This window comes from Cervus canadensis, chromosome 15 (assembly GCF_019320065.1).
Source record: "Cervus canadensis isolate Bull #8, Minnesota chromosome 15, ASM1932006v1, whole genome shotgun sequence".
NCBI classification, from domain to species: Eukaryota; Metazoa; Chordata; class Mammalia; order Artiodactyla; family Cervidae; genus Cervus; species Cervus canadensis.
Window position 1 is genome coordinate 64,845,421 of NC_057400.1, and position 21,819 is coordinate 64,867,239.

A 21,819-nucleotide genomic window follows, 5' to 3' on the forward strand; every position below is an offset into this window, starting at 1 on the left:
TGCAACTAGTCTACAGAATATGTATGGTACTACTTCGCTTATCTTATGGATAGAATTTTAGGACGTTTACAAAGGTTAAATCTCTTACATTTAACAGAAAATCTCCAATAAGCCAGTGGTTGCCCTGTCTGATAACTGAAGATAGATTACCAGATTCGGTGGCAGCGATAATTAGAATTCCTTTCGGTGGCCTCATGCTGTTTCCATCTCCCTCTGCGCTCTCATCTTCCTTCTTACACATGCCAAGATCACTTCTGATTTGGGGGGTTTGCCCTGGTTTCTTCTGCCTGGAAGGCTCTTCTCTGAGGTCTCTGCATGGATGGCACCTGTCATTTGGCCACTGCTCAAATGTCTCCTTCACAGAGAGGCAGCCTTCCTGATGGTTTTGTAGGTTTTTAAAAACCTCAAATTACTGAAATGGATAACCAACAAAGACCCTGCTGGATAGCGCAGGGATCTCTGCTCAGTATTGGTTAACAACCTAAATGGGAAGCGAATTTGAAAATGAATAGATACACGTATATGTGTAACTGAATCACTTTGCTGTACACCCTAAACTATCACTGCATTTTTAACCAACTATACTCCATTGTAAAACAGAAAGTTAAAGACAAAAAAACATTGACTTTTAGATTCCAGTGACGTTAAATCAGAGGACTGAGAGAATTAGATCATGAGACTCATAACATAATGTCTCAGTGTTACATAAGTATAGCATTTACTTATGATATATTTTATAGTTTAAGGATCCTCAAATAGAATCTAGTATCTATTTGGTATTACACTGGATAACTCTGGTTGAAATAGAGGAACTAGATATTTCAGGCCAATATTAGTTTGTTGTTAATATATAACTACAGTTCGTGCTTTCCATATGCTTTTAATGAACTGTCTTCTGTTTTTAGGTTTTGAAAGCATTGAATTAACTCCTCTTGCTGCAATATGTGTGAAAATATATTCTGGAGGAAAAGAATTAAAGGTGGATGGCTCTATTCAAATTTCTCTTCCTCTTCTACATACAAATGATGTCAGTGCAGGGGATCACATACCTGCCTGGACATTTGATATGAACACAGGTATGTGAACTATGGGAAAAGGTTCTGAATATTTTGAATTTTTTGAATATTTGAATGTTTATCTTAGAAATAGGTTTCTATTGTTACTAAAACATTTCAGCTTTATTAAGGTACAATTGACAAATTTCTATTTTACATAGGATATTAAATTTTAATATACCTTACTGTTTAATATTTATACATGAATGAGATGGTTGGATGGCATCACCAACTCGATGGACATGGGTTTGAGTAAACTCCGGGACTTGGTGATGGACAGGGAGGCCTGGCGTGCTGTGATTCATGGGGTCGCAGAGTCGGACACGACTGAGCAACTGAACTGAACTGATGAATGTTTTATCTTTAGTAGAGCACTAAATCAGTAATATTATAATTTTAAGCACCTTATCAGTGACCAAAAGTGGCCCCACTTTGATTAGTATAATAAAATTGTAGAGAAAATGATAACACTATTATTTAAAAATAGCATTATTTACTCACATTCCCATGTTTTATATTTTGAGGCTCTTATGGGTTTTTGTTACGATAGTGCTTAATGCTTAGTTGCTCAGTTGTGTCCAATTCTTTGTGACTCCACAGACTGCAGCATGCCAGGCTCCTCTGTCCATGGGGATTCTCCTGGCAAGACTATTGGAGTGGGTTGCCATGCCCTCTGCCAGGGGATGGTCCCCACACCAGGAATCATACCCAGGTCTCCCACAATGCAGGTGGATTCTTTACCATCTGAGCCACCAGCGAAGCCCAAGAATACTGAGCCTATCCCTTCTCCAGGGGATCTTCCTGACCCATGAAGCAAACTGGGGTCTCCAGCGTTGCAGGTGGTCATAGGCAATATAAACTTATATCTAAAAGTTTGGCTAAAGCAATTAATAAATGTATGCAAATTTCATGAAAATAAATCACATTGTATTCTCTATATATGTCTGTACATATATATATATGTGTATATATATATGAAGATAGAAAGAGTGATTATTTTCCAAAAAAATACTTTGGTACCAGTTTTGTTTCCTGAGATTAACCTCCTCAAATAGCAACTGGATGCATTTTTCTTTTCTGCTTCTCTTGGTTTTGTTTTTCCATGTAAATAAGGTGGGCGTCCTTATCAAAAAACAAACAAAAAAAGATGATCAATCCCTCACAACTGAAAAGCCCAGGGGTAGAACTGTGTTGGATTAAGTCACGATACACAGACTAGACTGATTTGTAGGACCTGCTTTTTCTCTCATCTGTTTTCTGTGTTAATAACCTTTCTAAAATAGGATTTCCCTTTGGAGTGGCAGGAAGGCTGTAGGTGCTCTCACTTTATACTGCCCAGGTTAAAGTCCAAAAGATAGAGAAATTCTTTTCCTAGTAGCTAGTACACAAGCCCTTGGATTCACTGCATTTCTAGAAGGAGGTTTGCATGCCCATCTCAGAACAAATGTCTGTGGCCTGCAAATAGATTTCATAGATTTATTTAGGTTTAAGTCATGTGTTGGAGCTGGGATTGGAGCCCTAAACTAATCATGCGGACTAAGAAGAGGGAGCAGTATATTCTCAAAGAGATTTGGAATTGAGGTTTCATTGAACCTGAAAAGGTAGATAGTGAGGCACAAACACATTCACTACAGAAGGTAAAAACAGATATATTATTTTTAAAAGAGTGGAAACTAAGCAAGTAACAAAGGTAGTTGTAAGGGACAAACTCTTCTTTCAACTCTATTCTGCACTCAAAAGTTTCACTTTTGGTCACCAAATGTGAGGGTATTTTTCTTATACCCTCCAACATGAGCTAAATGTCCTAAAATTTCCTTTAGTGGTCTGTCTAGTCAAAGCTATGGTTTTTCCAGTAGTCATGTATGGATGTGAGAGTTGGACAATAAAGAAAGCTGAGCACCAAAGAATTGATGCTTTTGAACTGTGGTGTTGGAGAAGACTCTTGAGAGTCCCTTGGACTGCAAGGAGATCCAACCAGTCCATCCTAAAGGAGATCAGTCCTGGGTGTTCATTGGAAGGACTGATGCTGAAGCTGAAACTACAGTACTTTGGCCACATGATGTGAAGAGCTGACTCATTTGAAAAGACCCTGATGCTGGGAAAGATTGAAGGTGGGAAGAGAAGGGGACAACAGAGGATGAGATGGTTGGATGGCATCACCGACTCAATGGACATGAGTTTGAGTAAACTCTGGGAGTTGGTGATGGACAGAGGCCTGGCGTGCTGCGGTCCATGGTGTAGCAAAGAGTTGGACACGACTGAGCGACTGAAGTGAACTGAGTGAGACCCTGTCTGTCTGGAGTTAGTGTCAGATCCCACAGGTTAAAGGCTTGGTCCCACAACCTGCAACTCAAGAGGCCTACTGCAAGCCCAGCTTATCAGCCATGTTCCTGCCACAGTTGGCTATAAATTGGAGGCTTCCATGACCCTCTCCTCAAGTTTGGTAACTTGCTACAACAGCTCACAGGAAGACAGTTTACTAACTAGGTTATCGGTTTTCTATAGAAGGATACAATTTGGTAATAGCCAGATGAAAGAGATGCACAGGGCAAGGAGTTTGGAGCTTCAGTGCTCTCTCCTCTGGGTGCATCACCTTCCTAGCGCCTCCACATGTTCACCAGCTCTGCTATCTGAACCCTGCAGTTCAGGGACTTTTGTGGAGGCCACATTATGTAGGCATGCTTGATTAAATCTTTGAACACTGACAATTGAATTCAAGCTCCAGCCCCTCTCCCTTCTCAACAGGGGTGTGGAGGGTGGGGATGAAAGGTACATGCAATTGGTTCCCCTGGCAACCAGCCCCCATCCACTGGGACTTTCCAAAATTCACCTCATTAACATAAACTCAGACATGGTTGAAATTGGCTTGTTGTCTACAAGACAAGACACTCTTTCCACCTTTATGGATCTTATCACGTAGGGAATTACAAGGTTTTAGGAGCTCTGTGCCAGGACTGGGGATTTAAGACCATATATATAAATGTCTTATTATAAGTCACAGTGTCACAGTGGTATAGTACTGTAAAACACTGGATTAGAAGCTGTAAGACCTGGTCCATTTACCAGCAATATGATGTTGAACAAGTCACTTGACTTATTCTGGCCTCAATCCCCTGACTTGTTGAATGAGAGAATTGTTTCAAGACACTTAAAAGAAGAATATCTGCTTTGAGTTCTGCTTTCTGATTGTTTCTCTTGAAAAAAAGCCTGTGTTTCTCATATACCTTCCAGTGGCACAATTTTTGAATTGATTCATCACATGTACTGCTTAAGTTTAATGTGACTATTCAAAAAGCAGGTTGACTCACTCCTGTAATTTCAAGTTTGTCTATATACATCATTACAATGATCAGTAAACCAAATACAAACCTAGACCAAACTTATAAACAAGCTTTGTAATGCTGGATTTCATAAAAGATACTGGTTTTACTGAATTCTTTTTTCTGTGGTTGATATTTAATTGAATCAGAATAGCACTTTTTTAAGTTTTAAGACATTTGGTTCTAAAAGAACCATGCCAGCAATACTAGAACAAAACAGCATTTAATAAAAAATATTAATAAGGTCATAAAACACACACTATAAGCATTTAATCAGAACCCCAGAGCAGGTAACAGCCATCTGTTGATAAATTTGGATTTAATTACGTTCTCACTAAGACATATCTTAATATAAACAATTTAGACATTATTTGGAGAATATGATTTCCCTAAATAGATACCCTTTTTATATTTATATAAAATTATGTTGATTTTATATATGATGTAAAGTTTATTTATATTTATTTTGTATCCTTTGGTCATAACAAATCAAATTATTCTATTTAATATAATATATATTATGATATATATATATTATCCTATGAAAATATATTGTCACAGTTTTCATCTTTGAAAATATCCTACAAAGTATTCTGTACATGACTATCAGCAAACTCCTATTAGCATTCAGGATATATAAGCTAACTGATTAGTACTTTTTATTTGCCTTCCTTTTTAGGTGCGTGGGTAAATCATGGCCAGGGAATGGTCAAGGAATATAACAGTCATTTGATTTGGACATACGATGCACCACATTTGGGCTACTGGATAGCAGCTCCACTTCCAGGAACTAGAGGTATGGTAAAAATGAAACAATATAAACTTTAAAAAATCCAAATAGTCATGCTGAAACTGATATTAGTTTCCCATTTTATTCTAAGCATTGCTACTTACTGTATTACACTGGAAAAAGCTTCTAGTCTCTTGATCTCAGCTTTATTTCATTTTTTCCAGATATATAGGGAAAGATTAAGTTCCATGAACTCTAGGGTCCTTTACAACTGTAATACCTGATGAATCTGAAGTACAAAGTTTATTCAAATCAAGAATTTTCTTTGTTTGCTTTTTATGAATGAATTCTACCCAGATCAGTTAAGAGCTTTTGACTGCAAACAACAGGAGCAGATTTTGGATAATTAGAAACATATATTAGGATATCAGGAGTTTGCAGGATCCTAGGGAAGGCTGAAAAAGCAGAGTGTAAAAGGCAGGAATCCTAGAGGACCCCGTTAGCAGACCTGCTTCCTGTCTTTGGAAGATTGCTGCTTCAAGGTAGCTGATCCTAGCCCTTTGCAGTTTTTTCCTCACACTGTCCCTAATCTTTCTAGGGATGAAGAATTTTCAGACTTAGATCATGAGCGTTTTCCTTGGTGGGGGTGTGCTGGGGAGGAGGAAGGACTGTTAAATAACAGTGTCCCTAGTGTTTGTAGAGGAAGACCGGTGATGGCCCAAATGAAGATTGGCCTGACATATGAACAGAAGGTGGGCAAAAACCAAGAGCTGTGTGCTAGGAATGGTCTTATATTCTAGGAGAAATAAGTGTTTCATTTTTCCTCATTTAACTGGTATCAAATTAACATGGTATCAATCTATCTGTATACTTTGTACTTAGAAATCCTACATCTTGAGTTGTGTAAATATCTCAGTTCTTAAACATTGCATATCTCCTCCATTAAGTCATCTTAAAAAAAGAAATACTCTAACCTGCTGTCGTGTAGCCTGGCTGCACTGTGGGCCGGGACCTGGTTAGGCCTCCTGGGCGTTTGCTGGTGTAAGTTGAGTTGCTTCGTGGTTTCCCTGCTGCCTGCCCTGCTAAGTCAGCTCGCCCCCTGTCAGCACCTTGTTGCCCCTGTCTTTGTTCTCATTCTCCTCTACCCTGTGGACTTGTGTATTTATGAAAACAAATGAGAGCGAAACTTTCCGTGTCATTTTTGTAAAGTTTAGGGAAAGTGTAAAAGCTGAATGCATATGTCTCTCCTTCATCTTTAATTGTGTCAGAAGTAATTTTGGTTTAGCTAGTGTCTTGGCTTCCAGCTGAAAGGCAGCTGCAGCCTGGCTATTTCATGCTGTTCAGCGATAGTCCTGGTGCATGCCCTGATCCAGGATACGGGTAACATTTTACATCCGTTTCTCGATAACATTTTACATCCGTTTCTCAGTAGCAGTGTTTCGGCTCACTTTGTTATGGCTGCCTATTTGAAAGCTTTTGAGTTTTTTGAAACTTTTTATATAGTTTATTTTCATTTTACATTTGACAACCTTCCATTTTTAAACCATGCAAGGTAACAAGACTTTGTTTCAAAAATGAAGCTAAAATAGAGTATTCCAGTAGAAGAAATATGAGCTGTTAACCATTATAATCATGAGGAATGGTCTGTTTTTTGTTTCATTGTAGTGCTTATGAGTTTGTTTATTCAGAAACCAGAGGGTGATTGCTTTTGTTGTTTGTGGTGCAAAATATCATGCAGTCTTGCCAGCTGTCTGATCTTATCCTATTCTAAATTTGCAACTATAAAATATTGATGAAAAAGAACAATTAATATTTAATACTCCAACTCAACTAAATCCAAGTTATTTCATTTCTGACAAAAATGACCTCAGGAGCACTTGAGTTTTACAGAGAAATGTGCTTTCCACTAAAAATATACCATTTATGCAAGATGACTGAATTATAAAAGCTTAAATAATTTTCTAAAATAGAAGTTTTGTTTTAGCTTTTATGTTGGGAACAATTTTGTGTGAATCAGAGTACTAACAGAAATGTAGGATTATTAGATAATTTCCAGTTATGCTTTTGAAAGGTCCATATGGGAAATATGGATCACTTTAATTTGATTGTAGTTCTGGCTCTGACAGTAATTAACAGGGTGAGCTTGAAATGGGTCCTTACCCATCTGAGTATTAGTTTTCCTTTTTCTAAATTGCAGGAGTTGGATATGAGGATCACTCATGTCCCTAAACAGTTTAGGATGCAAATGTTACTGTGAAATCAAACTGGTTCTGTGATGGGCTAGTTAGTGTCTGGTGTGCTGAAGCTATAATTTGGTTAATAATATTACTAAATATGTTTTTAAAATAAATCTTAAACCAATTTCTAGAATTCCTTGAAAAAATATTAAGTGCAAGAAATTAAAATCAATTAGTTTTTCACATGTTATTATAGGTAAGTAGATAGCTGAGTATAGAATTAAATAAGTACCATTAATTTTCAAATATCAGAATGAAAATTTATTGTAATTTTCTAACTTTCTAACCTCTCTTGGGCATGCACCTACACACTAACACACACACATGCAGTTGTATGCTTTTCTGCTGTTGTCATACACTTAAGATTTGGGACAGATGTAACAGTGTCAGCCTCTTAATTCCAAAGGTGAGTTCTTTTGGAATTCTGTGGAGTGAAAATTGCTTACATTACTCAATTGTGAAAATGTATATTCAGATATGCTTTGGAGAAGAACTTGAATTTCACCCAGTTATAGTCTTAACTATTTACTCTGTTGCAGCTCTGGATCATAAATAGTAATATACAGATAGAGTTGTTACTCTTATCTTTTTTCTTTAAAGAAATGTCATATTGTGTGATGCTGGGCTTGGTTGCCTACTCAATATGATAAACAGTTTATTATCTGTTACCAGTTAAGAGAGTATTCAGTACTGGAGTGCCCGTTCTTCTATAATCTTGACATTTCATTTAACAACAGTGGTATAATATAGCCAACACTTAGTGAGTGCTTATCGTGTGCTAGACACTGTTCTCAATATTTTATTTAATCGTTGTAACAAGTATGACGGCTGTGCACTGAGACATAAGTGAGTGAAGCTTGCCCAACACCACACAGAAAGGATGAAGCCAGGATTCCAGTTCAGGCATTCTGGCTTCGAAGTCTGAATGCATAAACAAAACACCGCTTCTCCCCAAATCCTTTAATGTCACTATACTTTAGTCAACTTAGATGATGTAAAAGTTAAAGGGTCTAAGTCTTTATGTGTCCTTAGTCTTTCCAGCGTCCTTGGTGAAGTTGAAAGCCTCATGCTGGACTTTTTCTTATGGTTGAGATGAGCGGAAAATCAGGTGTCTCACCACCCCAAATACACATTAGAATCCAGTTGAGACTAATCAGTAGACTTGTATTCATTTCTGAGCAAAATTAAGTCCTAGTGATGTTGAAACATTACCTCAAGGTAAGTTGCATCTCCTTTCATGCAGAATATTCAGAACCTCCACTGATCTTCCCCATGCTTAGTCTGCTTTTACTGCAGTTAAGCTAATTCCAGGGGCTTCCTTGGTGGCTCAGTGGTAAACAATCTGCTTGGCAATGGAGGTGATGCAGGTTTGATCCCGGGGTTAGGAAGATCCTCTGGAGAAGGAAATGGCAACTCGCTCAAGTATTCTTGCCTGGAATATCCCATGGACGGAGGAGCCTGGCAGGCTACAGTCCATGGGGTTGCAAAGGAGTCAGACGTGACTTAGCAACTGTACAAAAACAACAAAGTAATTACCACAACATTGTATATATGTTTTCTCATAAAGAAGAATAATGGGTCACCATGCTTCTGCTGGGCTTAGCTTATGGGGATCATGGCGCCATGTCATTCTAGAGTCCTGTCTGAAGGAGTTACAACTTTTGATTTTTCAGGGTCCCTAATTTTTGCATTCTCATTAGCCTTTTCACCCTTGTTTACTTCAGCAAATTCTTTTAAAATTTATCTTTAAATTTTCTTTTTAAATTGAACGCGGCTAATATCAACGCTTACTATATTCTATCTCAAAACCTCTTTGCACAAAGCTCTCATTAGAAATATTTTTTATTCCAGCAAACATTTTGCTACCATAGCTTCAGTCACTATTTTTACTACGTCCTGCAACAATTTCCTTACTGCTTGACTTGGAAGCCAGTGTCACATATTTTAAGTTTTGTAATAGCAGCACTTTAGCATCTTGGTACCATTTTCTGTAACATTCAGCCATCAGTAACAAGTAAGCCTGCTCTCTATTTGTTGCTTTCATTTTGTGACTGTTGGGATTGACTTGGTTCAATTTTAAGATTATTTTCTCATTCCAGAACCTAAGTTAAAAGAATAGCAAAACTTTAGGATATACTTTTCACTTAATAGAAGACCTTAGCAGAGGACAGGCAATTTATACAGAGTCATTTAAGGTGCTCATATTTCACCGGGCACAGCAAGTCAACTGATTAAGCCTAACGGGGGTAGGGAAAATATTTTCCATCCACAGAGAAGCCTGCCATGGGAGGGGAACAAATTAATAGACCTGTGTACACATCTTTAATCTGCCTCATCCAGGATAGGACACAGTTGAAAGTCTGACCTAAAGTAATATATTTTCTCTTTGTTTATTTTGAACTATTTAGGGTCAGGTATAAATGGAGATTCAAAGGACATAACTGCCTACCACACAGTATTTCTTACAGCCATATTAGGAGGAACGATAGTCATTGTCATTGGATTTTTTGCTGTACTTCTTTGTTATTGCAGGTAAGAACAATAGTAATGAGTGTGAACACAAACTGTCTGATTTTAGTGTCATGTAAGTTCTGTGTATTACAAAGTCTGTAGAAAGCAATGGTTTGATATTTAAAATATAGATTAAAATAAAGACGGATATATTTTAACAGTAGCATTATATATATATATAAAATAAACAGATTTTTTTTTTAAGTGAAACCTTCTAGATAAGTTTGAAACATTTTTTTGTTTTGCCTTCTCTTCTACTCTAGGGATAAGTGTGGTACTCCACAGAAAAGAGAAAGAAATACCACTAAACTTGAGGTCCTCAAAAGAGACCAGACAACTTCAACAACTCACATAAATCACATCAGTTCGGTCAAAGTTGCATTAAAGACTGAGGACAAATCACAGTTATTCAATGCCAAAAGCTCCTCGTACAGCCCTCAGAAAAAGGAATCATCCAAGGTGGAAGCAGAAGAAAGAGTTTCCATGGTGAAAACTCGGGATAATTTAAAAATCTACAATGAAGATGTTTCGTTTCTGTCAGTTAATCAAAATAATTACTCCAGAAACCCAGCACAGTCTTTGGAGCCCAGTGTAGGGTCCAAACAACTTAAACATGTTAACAACAATATGTCTTCGTCTCTAGGTGATACGCAAGAGGAAAAGAGGTATCTCACAGGTAATGAAGAGGCATATGGGCATTCCCACATTCCAGAACAGATCATGCACATCTACAGCCAGCCCATAGCCATCCTTCAAACATCTGACCTCTTCCCCACTCCAGAGCAGTTGCATCCTGCTAAGTCAGCTACTCTGCCGAGAAAGGGACAGTTAGTCTATGGCCAACTGATGGAGCCAGTAAATAGAGAGAACTTTACACAGACATTACCGAAAATGCCAATGCATTCTCATGCCCAGCCCCCAGATGCCAGGGAAGAGAACATCCCACTGGAAGGTCAACAGAGTTTGCCATCCCAAACTTCAGATTGGAGCCGGTATTCAAACAGCCTCCTCGAATCTGTTTCTGTCCCTGGAACACTAAATGAAGCTGTTGTAATGACTCCCTTTTCATCAGAGCTTCAAGGAATTTCAGAACAGACCCTCCTAGAACTGTCCAAAGGAAAGCCCTCCCCCCACCCCAGAGCCTGGTTTGTGTCTCTTGATGGAAAGCCGGTCGCACAGGTGAGGCACTCCTTCATAGACCTGAAAAAGGGCAAGAGAGCCCAGAGCAATGACACGAGTCTGGACTCTGGGGTGGACATGAATGAGCACCACTCAAGTAGAAAACTGGAGAGGGAGAAAACGTTCATCAAAAGCATGCATCAGCCTAAGATCCTTTACTTAGAAGACTTAGACCTGAGCAGTAGTGAAAGTGGAACCACTGTCTGCTCTCCAGAGGACCCAGCTTTAAGGCACATCCTAGATGGAGGGGGTGTAGCTATCATGGAGCACCCTGGGGAAGAGTCCCCAGGAAGAAAAAGCACCGCTGAAGATTTTGAAGCCAATATATCCCCCACTAAAAAAAGGGGCAGACCACCACCACTAGCCAAGAGAGATAGCAAAACTAACATCTGGAAGAAGCGAGAGGAACGCCCACTGATTCCCATAAATTAACACCAAGAGTGGTTGTGTCTGTTGTCTTGTGCTGTTTATTCTTGCTTTTTATTGTAAATTGCTGTGTGAACTTCTGAAGAAGCCGAGACTGAGCAATCTCATGGTCCCTGGACATGTCTCAAGCAGAGTAAATAGTAAAATGGTAATTCAATAGTGAGAAAGATACCAAGAAATGCTTTTTTCTGGCCTCTGCTTTTTATTTATTTTTGGGTGATGAATTTGAAGTATCTGAGGGTTCAAAATGTAAAATAGTATCCAAAATCGTTGCTCAGTCATCAAGTTGAGCCCTGACTCTGAAGAATAACAGTGAAAAGTATACTCCTAAAGTTGCTTTCAAAAATATTGCTTCTGCTTTGACAACCCCTGTGAAACATTTAGAAATGAAACTGTATTACTCTCGTGAAATGTTACTATTATATTCTCCACTGCACATACTTGAAAATAACTGGATAAATGTTCTGGATTGATGTTATTCTAGAGTTCAAAGGCCAAACCACCTTTTCTTTCATTTTTAAACAGCATGTATATTGTATCAACCCAAAAGTAAATTCCATCCTCACCTAAGATGGGCAAGAAGCTACTTGGTTGTTAGAGAGGGAAATGCCAGCTCTTTGGTTGTTTTTGGATAAAACTTCACAGAATAAAAAGGTGTTAGTTTATCTAGAAATCTGAGAAATGAATGTTCTGATACTGAATTTTTATTTAAAAATTTCTTACCCCCTTCCCCATCACCAAAAGGGAAGTGAGCTTAGCTGTCAAGAAAAATATTTACCACTCTTTAAAAAAAAAAAAAAAATCATTCCTCCCCCTCCCCAATCTTTAAGGCTCACTGATACATATAGACTGAAATCCGTTTTAAGATATTTCTTCTATTCAAAAAAGGTCACTTAAACTATTAAACTTGATTTTAAGAAATCAATGAACTGAAAGTTTCTTATAAACATCCAAACTTAAAATATGTGGAGCTAAAGGAAATAAACATTTCAATTTTTTCTGAAATGTCAAGCAGAAAAAACGTGCCATTTCTCCTGAGATTCAAGAATACCTTCAGGATCCCAGGTATACATCCAGATTTTTTTATTGCTGACATTCTAAAAAATGGGAACAACAGTTTCAATTTCACAGGAAAAGTAAAAGATTTTTCTTAAATCACTTAAATGCTTTTAAGTTATATAACATTTTTTCCAGGTTTGGAAGTAATATATTCTTTTCATCATAGCAGAGAATTAGTGTGAACACATTCAACAGCCGTTTTTAATTTTAAGTGCTTTCAACTCTGAATTATCATTCATGTCCTAAAAATGAAACTTTGTTAATTAAAATCAACTCATCTCATTTTTCTTAAAATTTCCATAAAGGCAAATGTCTGAAGCAGCTTACCCTTTTCCTTGGGGAGGGGAAAATGAAACTAAATTGCTTTATTTCTCATGCACTACTAATTAAGATGGGAGCAACATAGAGACCCAAGGCACATAAACAAGTTGTAAGAACTAAAATTAACCACATTAGCTTCAGTCAAACTGTAGATAGATATACAGCAAAAGACAACAGCTTTTCCCCCAAGACAGTAGACTTCAGCCAGGTTTTTCCTGTAACCATTTCTGAAGCATATAATTGTCAGATAACATTCCTTTCTGTATTAACCCAAAGAATTTAAAGATCTAGGTAAAGGTTTGCTATATTCTACCCCAATCCATAGAAGAGAGAAATGTTTTGGTTAATACCTACATTTACTTTTTTGAGGGAGGGGTGATAAGGTCCAAAATTAGAGGCAGTTTCTTACTGGTTTTACACAGAAAGATGTATTAAAGGTGACATAAATGAAAATGATTTGGAAAAGGTTAAGGAGTTAGTGCTCTGCTGAAGTGCCTTTGATATAGACTTGCTTTATTAGAAGGATATGATAACATCTTTCTTAAATGTGCATTTTCTTTCTGTTAGCCAAATTAAACAGATGTGCAGTTTTTATTAAAAATATAGACCTAGTGTTTCACGTTGGAACAATGAATTTTGCATGCCAGTAACATCTCTTTGTGTATTCTTTTTTCAATCTAGGTTGGAATGAAGTTAGAAACTATATAGTAATATACTGAACTTTGACATTTTAAGTGTATATTTTTCCCACCCTTAAAAATGTTCAGTCTCTCATCTTGGTAATGGAATACACACTTTGATATAAGGGTGTGCCATTAAGGTATGCCACTTACTCATTCTTGTGAAAAGGAAATGAGAAGATGTATCCCCAAGGGCTTTTCTAGAAATACTTTTATTGGTTTCAGAATAAAACCTTATTTTTTTATACACTGCACATTCTGTTCTCAATTGGGAAGTATAGGTAATTTATCTTTTTCTAATGATCCAAAATGTGTAACTTCTCATTTGTGAGTAGTTCACAAATTTCCTGTTAAAGAGCTGAAGCCATCTACTTTTTCTTAACCCAAGTGATAATAAACTGGCAATATTCACAACTTTCTTAAAATTTTTAAATTGAAAACCACCACAGTTTTTTGCAAATGAAAACCTTGAGAATTTTAGTCACAAATTGTTAACATTTGTGGATCCTTTGTATATACTTTGGATATAACTTAAAAGCAAAATTATCCCTCAATGAACTGATGGATTCATTTACTAAAGCACAGCTATATGTATTTTTGAATACATATGATCTTGAATTTGTAAAATCCATTTGTATGACATTTATGCAATTGTATAGGGATTACGCCCTTTTATAATACACAGTATACCACGAAGGTCACAAATGTTGAGGAATAAAAGCACTTCTTTGCTTTGGCAATCATTTTCAGATCACTTTCTGTATGTTTGAATCCTCTGGTATCAATACATAAAAGTTTTGGGGATCTTTGGGTCAAATAATGCCCCTCAAAACTTCCAGGAAGGTGAAGCTCAAAGTTACATATTCATTTACAGGGAATGAGTTACTCATTTCTCCATGTACTAGAGTTGTAAAGAATTTAACTATGTTAATTTCCATCTCAGAACTAGAGTTGACATTTTGCCCTCTGTTTCCAGGTGTTTCTATCTTTTGTATTCTCTCCTCAGAGGAATCTCACATTTCAGTGTATTTATGCCATCACTACTATATTTACTGCTGGAAACTGTTAAAAATCTGAAGATTTGTAAAAATGTTAAACAGTTCATTAAAGATAATAAAATCTAAAAATGTACCCGATGCACTGTTTTACTTTGGGTAAACTATGAAACATTCCTTCCTAAATTGTTATTTAATCTGGAAGATGAATATTCAGTTATTTTCTTGATTACACTCACTATAGTAAAATAAATATTTGAATACCCTATGTTTATATAATGAACATGATTTCTCTTTGTATTTCATGTTCTCCAAAGTTCACATTTTGACTATTAAAGCTGAATATAGACAAGTCATTTTTCCATTCAATGAGAAGACTTTTCAAGATAATGAAGATGAAAGTGTTAGTCTCTCAGTCATGTCCAACTATGTAATCCCATGAACTGTAGCCTGCCAGACCCTTTTCATGGGATTCTCCAGGCAAGAATACTGGAGTGGGTAACCATTCCTTCCTCCAGGGGATCTTCCTGACCCACAGATCAAACCCCAGTCTCCTGTACTGCAGGCAGATTCTTTACCATCTGAGCCACCAGGGAAGCCCAGATAATATGACAGATATTTTGGGAGTTGCAGTTTTTATATTCTAAGTAAGAAACAATAGAGTATACCTTCCCACATCCCCTGTTTAAAAAAATATATCTATTTTAGCTTTAAACCTAAAACTAATGATAACACTAAGGCTGTTGGCTCAGTTAGTTGAACAATGCTTAGGTTCATGTATTGGGTTGGCCAAAAAGTTCATTTGGGTTTTTCCAGATCATAGAAAAAAACAAGAGAATTCCAGAAAAACATGTATTTCAGCTTCATTGACTAGGCTTAAACCTTTGTGTGGGTCACAACAAATTGTAGAAAATTCTTAAAGAGATGGGAATATCAGACCACCTTAACTGCCTCCTGAGAAATCTATATGCAGGTCAAGAAGCACCAGTTAGAACCGGACAACATTGGGGAAGGTGTACATCAAGGCTGTATGTCATCACCCTCTTATTTAACTTAAATGCAGAGTACATCATGTGAAATGCCAGGCTGGATGAAGCTCAAGCTGGAATCAAGATTACAAGGAGAAATATCAACAACCTCACATGTGGCAGAAAGTAAAGAGGAACTAAAGAGCCTCTTGGTGAGGGTGAAAGAGAGCGAAAAACCTGCCTTAAAACTCAACATTCAAAAAACATCGTGGCATCCAGTTCCATCACTTCATGGCAAAGAGATGGGGAGAAAAGTGGAAACAGTCACAGATTTTGTTTCCTTGGGCTCCAAAATCACTGCAGATGGTGACTGAAGCCATGAAATTAAAAGACGCTTGCACCTTGGAAGAAAAGCTATGACCAACCTAAACAGCATATTAAAAAGCAGAGACATCACTTTGCCGAAAAAGTTCCTCTAGTCAAAGCTATGGTTTTCCCAGTAGTCGTGTATGGATGTGAGAGTTGGACCGTAAGAAGGCTGAGTGCTGAAGAATTGACACTTTTGAACTGTGGTTCTGAAGAAGACTCTTGAGAGTCCCTAGGACAGCAAAGAGATCACACCTAAAGGAAATCAGTCAAGGAGTCAATCCTAAAGGAAATCAACCCTGAATATTCATTGGGAGGACTGATGCTTCAATACGTTGGCCACCTGATGTGAAGAGCTGACTCATTAGAAAAGACCCCGATGCTGGGAAAGATTGAGGGCATGAGGAGAAGGGGACAACAGAGGATGAGATGGTTGGATGGCATCATCAACTCAATGAGTCTGAGCAAACTCCAGGAGATGGTGAAGTACAGGGAAACCTGGTGTGCTGCAGTCCATGGGGTTGCAAAAAGTTGGACACGACTGAGCAACCAAATAACAACACAACCTGACTTCCATGTTTTTAGGCATTTTGTACAACTTATATAAATAAATATGGTACCAGAAATAACTTTGGTCAGTTCTAATGGGAATTGTGCTCTGAATCCACTCAAAAATACAATGGAGATTATAACCCTCAACACTGGAGTTGAAATAGACACTTCAGTTTGGATCCCTCCCAAGGGCAAGCCAGGCCATAGACACCTTTGTCAGGGCCTGGTCTCCATCTAAGAGAGTATGGAGTTTTAACAGAAATAATGCAGCCCCTGGAGGAGTCATGCACGACCCAAACTCACATGGAATTGGTTGTAATAGAAAATAAGATTTCATAAATCACAATGAGAAATTTAGCTGCCAAAGAGATTGAAGTTCACGAGTTGTTCATCATAATTGCAAGGGAAATTAATGTGTAGGAACTATAGGAAAGGAAAGGGAGTTAGGGGGTATTTGACAGCTAATCGGGGATCCTTCAACTACATGCTGGAAAAATGTTAAACTATATGGCGGTGCTTCTTTAGGCTTCATAAAATCACCTTTTAGCTTTCTTTTTATAGATGGATCTCTATCCTAATATGCAGTGAGACAACTTAATTCCAACAGTAAGCTCTCTAAACCAATTCTGGGGTTGGGGTTAATTTCTTTTGTCTTTGGTTTTGATACATTTTCTCTATCAAATGTTTTTCCTTTGACTTGTTTTCTTTTGCCTTTACTTTGAGCCTCTGTTTAATTTGGAACTGTGGACCTGGAACCGGACTCTGTCCAGTGAGTTTACTTTTTTGATAAAATCATTTTCAGTTTGGCTAGAGAAAAACTCACTTCTCAACAATTGCAATTTACAATGTTAAGTACCAAAAAATTAGTATTAATAAAATCAATGATAAATGATGGAGAAACATTATCATTAGATACATATGGAAAGTTTCTTAGGGGAAAAGTAACTTTTCTTTCTAAGATAGCTAAGCTTAAAGATCACATTTTAAAATGATCTGTGGTGTCTGTCAAAACATTGCAATACAATTTTTCTTCATTTTGCTATAGTAAATGACTATTTCTGTTGGGAAAGTTTTTCATGTTGAGAAGTAAATGGTATTTTTCAAATCTTTGGTGGCAAAACCTCTCTTGATTGTACCCTATATTTCCTGTTTTTCAAACCTACATTTGCTATGCTTGTAAATATTCTACAGTCTTGTAGGGATATTCAAATTTCCCACATGATTTAGTGTTTTTTTTCCTTCTTATGTTCTTTAGTTGACTAGAAGTTTCATAATTCTTATATTTACTAGTTCTAATCCCTGTAGACCTTATTAAAACACTAGACTAACTCCAGACAGTCTGATTCAAAACAAACCAGATAATTACATTCCTGGGAGTCTCTGGGCTTATTATACTTGAACATCTTAGTTAAGAACATTTCCTAAATACTGTAATGAAAAGTAGAATTGTAACTATTAAACAATATGCATTATATACAAAATAATTTTTATTTATATATCCCCATATTTCAGTCTGGAGAATAAAGATTTGTTTTATGTAGAAAATATTTTAAAGTGAATTTATTCAGTTTAAATTCATCTCTAATATCCAGCATTGTGAAATAAATACTACCTTGAAACCCCTAACTTCAGTCAGTTCAGTTCGGTTGTTCAGTTGTGTCTGACTCTTTGCGACCCCATGAGTCTCAGCACACCAGGCCTCCCTGTCCATCACCAACTCCCGGAGTTTACCCAAACTCATGTCCGTTGAGTCCGTGATGCTATCCAGTCACCTCATCCTCTGTCGTCCCCTTCTCCTCCTGCCTTCAATCTTTCCCAGCATCAGGGTCTTTTCAAATGAGTCAACTCTTCGCATCAGGTGGCCAAAGTATTGGAGTTTTAGCTTCAACATCAGTCCTTCCAATGAACACTCAGGACTGATCACGTTTAGTATGGACTGGTTGGATCTGCTTGCAGTCCAAGGGACTCCCAAGAGTCTTCTCCAACACCACAGTTCAAAGCATCAATTCTTCAGTGCTCAGCTTTCTTTATAGTCCAACTCTCACATCCATACATGACTACTGGAAAAACCTTAGCTTTGACTAGATGGACGTTTGTATTTTGTCCTACCTCCTTTCGAACACAATGGGCTGCTTTTCTGGGTGTCTGATGTCCTCTGCTAGCGATCAAAAGTTGTTTTGTGGATTTTGCCCAGTGTTCAAATGATCTTCTGATGAGTTTGTAAGGGAGAAAATGGTCTCCCCGTCCTATTCCTCCGCTATCTTAGTTCCCCCTCATGGTAGATGGACATTTGTTGGCAAAGTAATGTCTCTGCTTTTTAATATGCTGTCTCGGTTGGTCATAACTTTCCTTCCAAGGAGTAAGCATCTTTTAATTTCATGGCTGCAGTCACCATCCACAGTGATTTTGGAGCCTAAAAAAATAAAGTCAGCCACTGTTTCCAGTTTCCCCATCTATTTGCCATGAAGTGATGGGACCAGATGCCGTGATCTTAGTTTTCTGAATGTTGAGTGTTCAGCCAACTTTTTCACTTTCCTCTTTTACTTTCATCAAGAGGCTCTTTAGTTCTTTGTCACTTTCTGCCATAAGGGTGGGAGAAGGAAATGGCAGCCCATGCTGGTATTCTTGCCTGGAGAACCCCGTGGACAGAGGAGCCAGGTGGGCTGCTTGCTGTCCATGGGGTCGCACAGAGTTGGACACAACTGAAGCAACTTAGCATGCATGCATGCATGCATTGGAGAAGGAAATGGCAACCCACTCCAGTATTCTTGCCTGGAGAATCCCAGGGACAGAGGAGCCTGGTGGGCTGTGGTCTATGGGGTCGCACAGAGTTGGACACGACTGTAGCAACTTAGCAGCAGCATCTGCATATCTGAGGTTATCAGCTTCTGCTTCATCCAGCCCAGCATTTCTCATGATGTACTCTGCATATAAGTTAAATAAGCAGGGTGACAGTATACAGCCTTGATATACTCCTTTCCTGATTTAGAACAAGTTTACTGTTCCATATCTGGTTCTAACTGTTGCTTCTTGGACTGTATACAGATTTCTCAGGAGGCAGTTCCGGTGGTCTTGTATTCCCATCTCTTTAAGAATTTTCCACAGTTTGTGTGATCCACACAGTCAAAGGCTTTGACAGTCAATAAAGCAGATGTTTTTCTGGAACTTTCTTGCTTTTTCAGTGATCCAGTGGATGTTGGCAATTTGATCTCTGGTTCCTCTGCCTTTTCTAAAACCAGCTTGAACATCTGGAATTTCATGGTTCACGTATTGTTAAAGGCTGGCTTGGAGAATTTTGAGCATTACTTTACTAGCGTGTGATAGGAGTGCGATTGTGCAATAGTTTGAGCATTCTTTGGCATTGCCTTTCTTTGGGATTGGAATGAAAACTGATCTTTTCCAGTCCTGTGGCCACTGCTGAGTTTTCCAAATTTGCTGACATATTGAGTGCAGCACTTTCACAGCATCATCTTTTAGGATTTGAAATAGCTCAACTGGAATTCCATCACCTCCACTAGCTTTGTTCATAGTGATACTTCCTAAGGCCCACTTGACTTCGGATTCCAGGATGTCAGGATCTAGGTAAGTGATCACACTATCGTGATTGTCTGGGTCATGAAGATCTTTTTTGTACAGTTCTTCTGTGTATTCTTGCCACCTGTTCTTAATATCTTCTCTTCTGTTAGGTTCATACCATTTCTGTTCTTTATAGAGCCCATCTTTGCATGAAATGTTCCCTTGGTATCTCTAATTTTCTTGATGAGATCTCTTAGTCTTTCCCATTTTATTATTTTCCTCTTATTTCTTTGCACTGATCACTGAGGAAGGCTTTCTGATCTCTCCTTGCTATTCTTTGGAACTTTGCATTCCAATGGGTATATCTTTCCTTTTCTCCTTTGCTTTTGGCTTCTTTTCAGTTATTTGTAAGGCCTCCTCAGATGGCCATTTTGCTTTTTTGCATTTCTTTCTGAGACTTCAGTAACTTCTAAAAGACTTGTGACCACTAAATACAGAAATGTTTAATTATTAACATGTTTTACATATATTCACATTATTTTTTCATTTGATGGTTATTATTGATTATTGGGGTAACTAGATGGCCAGAGGAAGGCTTGAGAGGAGACCTGCCATTTTCTTTCGGATATTCCAAGTTAAAAGGATCAGTGGGATATCTAGGAGGTTTCCTGTGCACCTCTGAATCCATCTTGGGTTTTTGGGGTCAGATCAGATGTTAAATCCAATGCAGGCAGTAGAGGTTTGGGGAATTTCAAACGGCTGTTTGAAGCTACAGACAAAGGTGAGATGGTCAAGAAAGAGTAAGGAGGGTGAGGAAATACTTCCATTGGTGTCATTATTTGTGTAATAAATAAAATATGAGTAAAATATCAACTCTGTTTAAGAATATAAGGTTTTAACAAACAAACTTGTATATGTAGCAGAGTTGAAAGAAAATAAGAAGTGACTTTGGTGTCTCCTTTTAAATTTCATAAATATGACTTTCAGTTTACATCTCAAATATAATTTTATTTTTTGTAAGTAGAATCTTACTTAAAAATAAGTGGCAAATAATTGTGTCTATGTTAATTTCATTACTAATTTTTTCCCCTTTTTCATGTTGCATTTTCACAATGTAGATTTTCAATAAATATATTACAAAGAAAGAAGCAAAAATTAGGAGATCTGGGTTCAGGCCGTGATTCTTCACATTTCTAGTAAACTTCATTCAGTTTCCTCGTGTTATGTGGCTCTGACAATGTTCATAACAGCAATATGGTAAGGCTGAAGGTGGTACAAAGGAAAAGCACAAACCAGGCAAATTATTAGTTATTGACCTATGACTGTGCATTGAGCAAATTTATAAATTATCAGGGGATAAATAAATTATAAATTTATTACTTATAAATTTATAAATTATTGCTTTTGTGATTCAACTGTTTAACCAATTGGATTATCTCCAATTAAAAGCTGATTCATCACTGCACACTAACACCATGTTAGCTTATTATCAAGGTGTAGGCCTCCAGATGCTAGAGTTCTCCTTACAGCAACTGCTGTGCTTTTTCTTTTTTTAATCAGGATCATTAGGAATTTGGGAAAGAGGAGAAACACTCAAGTTATTTAGGGGATTTGACAAACTGGGTAAACTCAGCTGCTCTCCTGTATAGTTTGCCTCCCATACTTCATATTAAATGTCATATAATGCAATAACTACTCAGCTACCTAGAATAATTTAACAGCAAGGCATGAAGAAGAGGATTTTATGAACCCATTATTCAGTGATTCATGAATCAAAAGAATCTAAACATCCTCATTCTAGTAGTTTCCTACATTTTTATTACTCTAAAATGTTTTACAAATTAAAAGTATTTGATCACACCATTTCCTTCAGAAAAAAACTGTTTCTAAGAATTAACATTTTC

At 37.4% G+C, this 21,819-nt stretch overlaps 2 protein-coding genes across 6 annotated transcripts in view; one reads left to right on the forward strand and one right to left on the reverse strand.

The window, feature by feature from the left end:
* The window catches only part of FAM171B (family with sequence similarity 171 member B), a 74,999-nt gene extending 60,350 nt beyond the window's left edge, over positions 1-14,649 (forward strand). For both annotated transcript variants that reach the window (XM_043488239.1, XM_043488240.1), the window contains exons 5-8: positions 906-1,076; positions 5,055-5,171; positions 9,751-9,874; positions 10,117-14,649. In XM_043488239.1, coding sequence (XP_043344174.1) covers positions 906-1,076; positions 5,055-5,171; positions 9,751-9,874; positions 10,117-11,464 — 1,760 coding nt within the window. In that variant the 3' untranslated portion in view covers positions 11,465-14,649. The remainder of the gene's footprint in view (positions 1-905; positions 1,077-5,054; positions 5,172-9,750; positions 9,875-10,116) is intronic.
* Positions 1-21,819, reverse strand: part of ZSWIM2 (zinc finger SWIM-type containing 2) — a 114,481-nt gene that overhangs the window by 15,898 nt on the left and 76,764 nt on the right. The window contains exon 11 of one of the 4 annotated variants that reach the window (XM_043488242.1): positions 20,372-20,684. The exons of the other annotated variants lie outside the window; for them this stretch is intronic. Within the exon in view, the coding sequence (XP_043344177.1) occupies positions 20,667-20,684 (18 nt within the window). The 3' untranslated portion in view covers positions 20,372-20,666. Of the gene's footprint in view, positions 1-20,371; positions 20,685-21,819 lie in introns of those variants that run through there. 4 annotated transcript variants of the gene reach the window in all.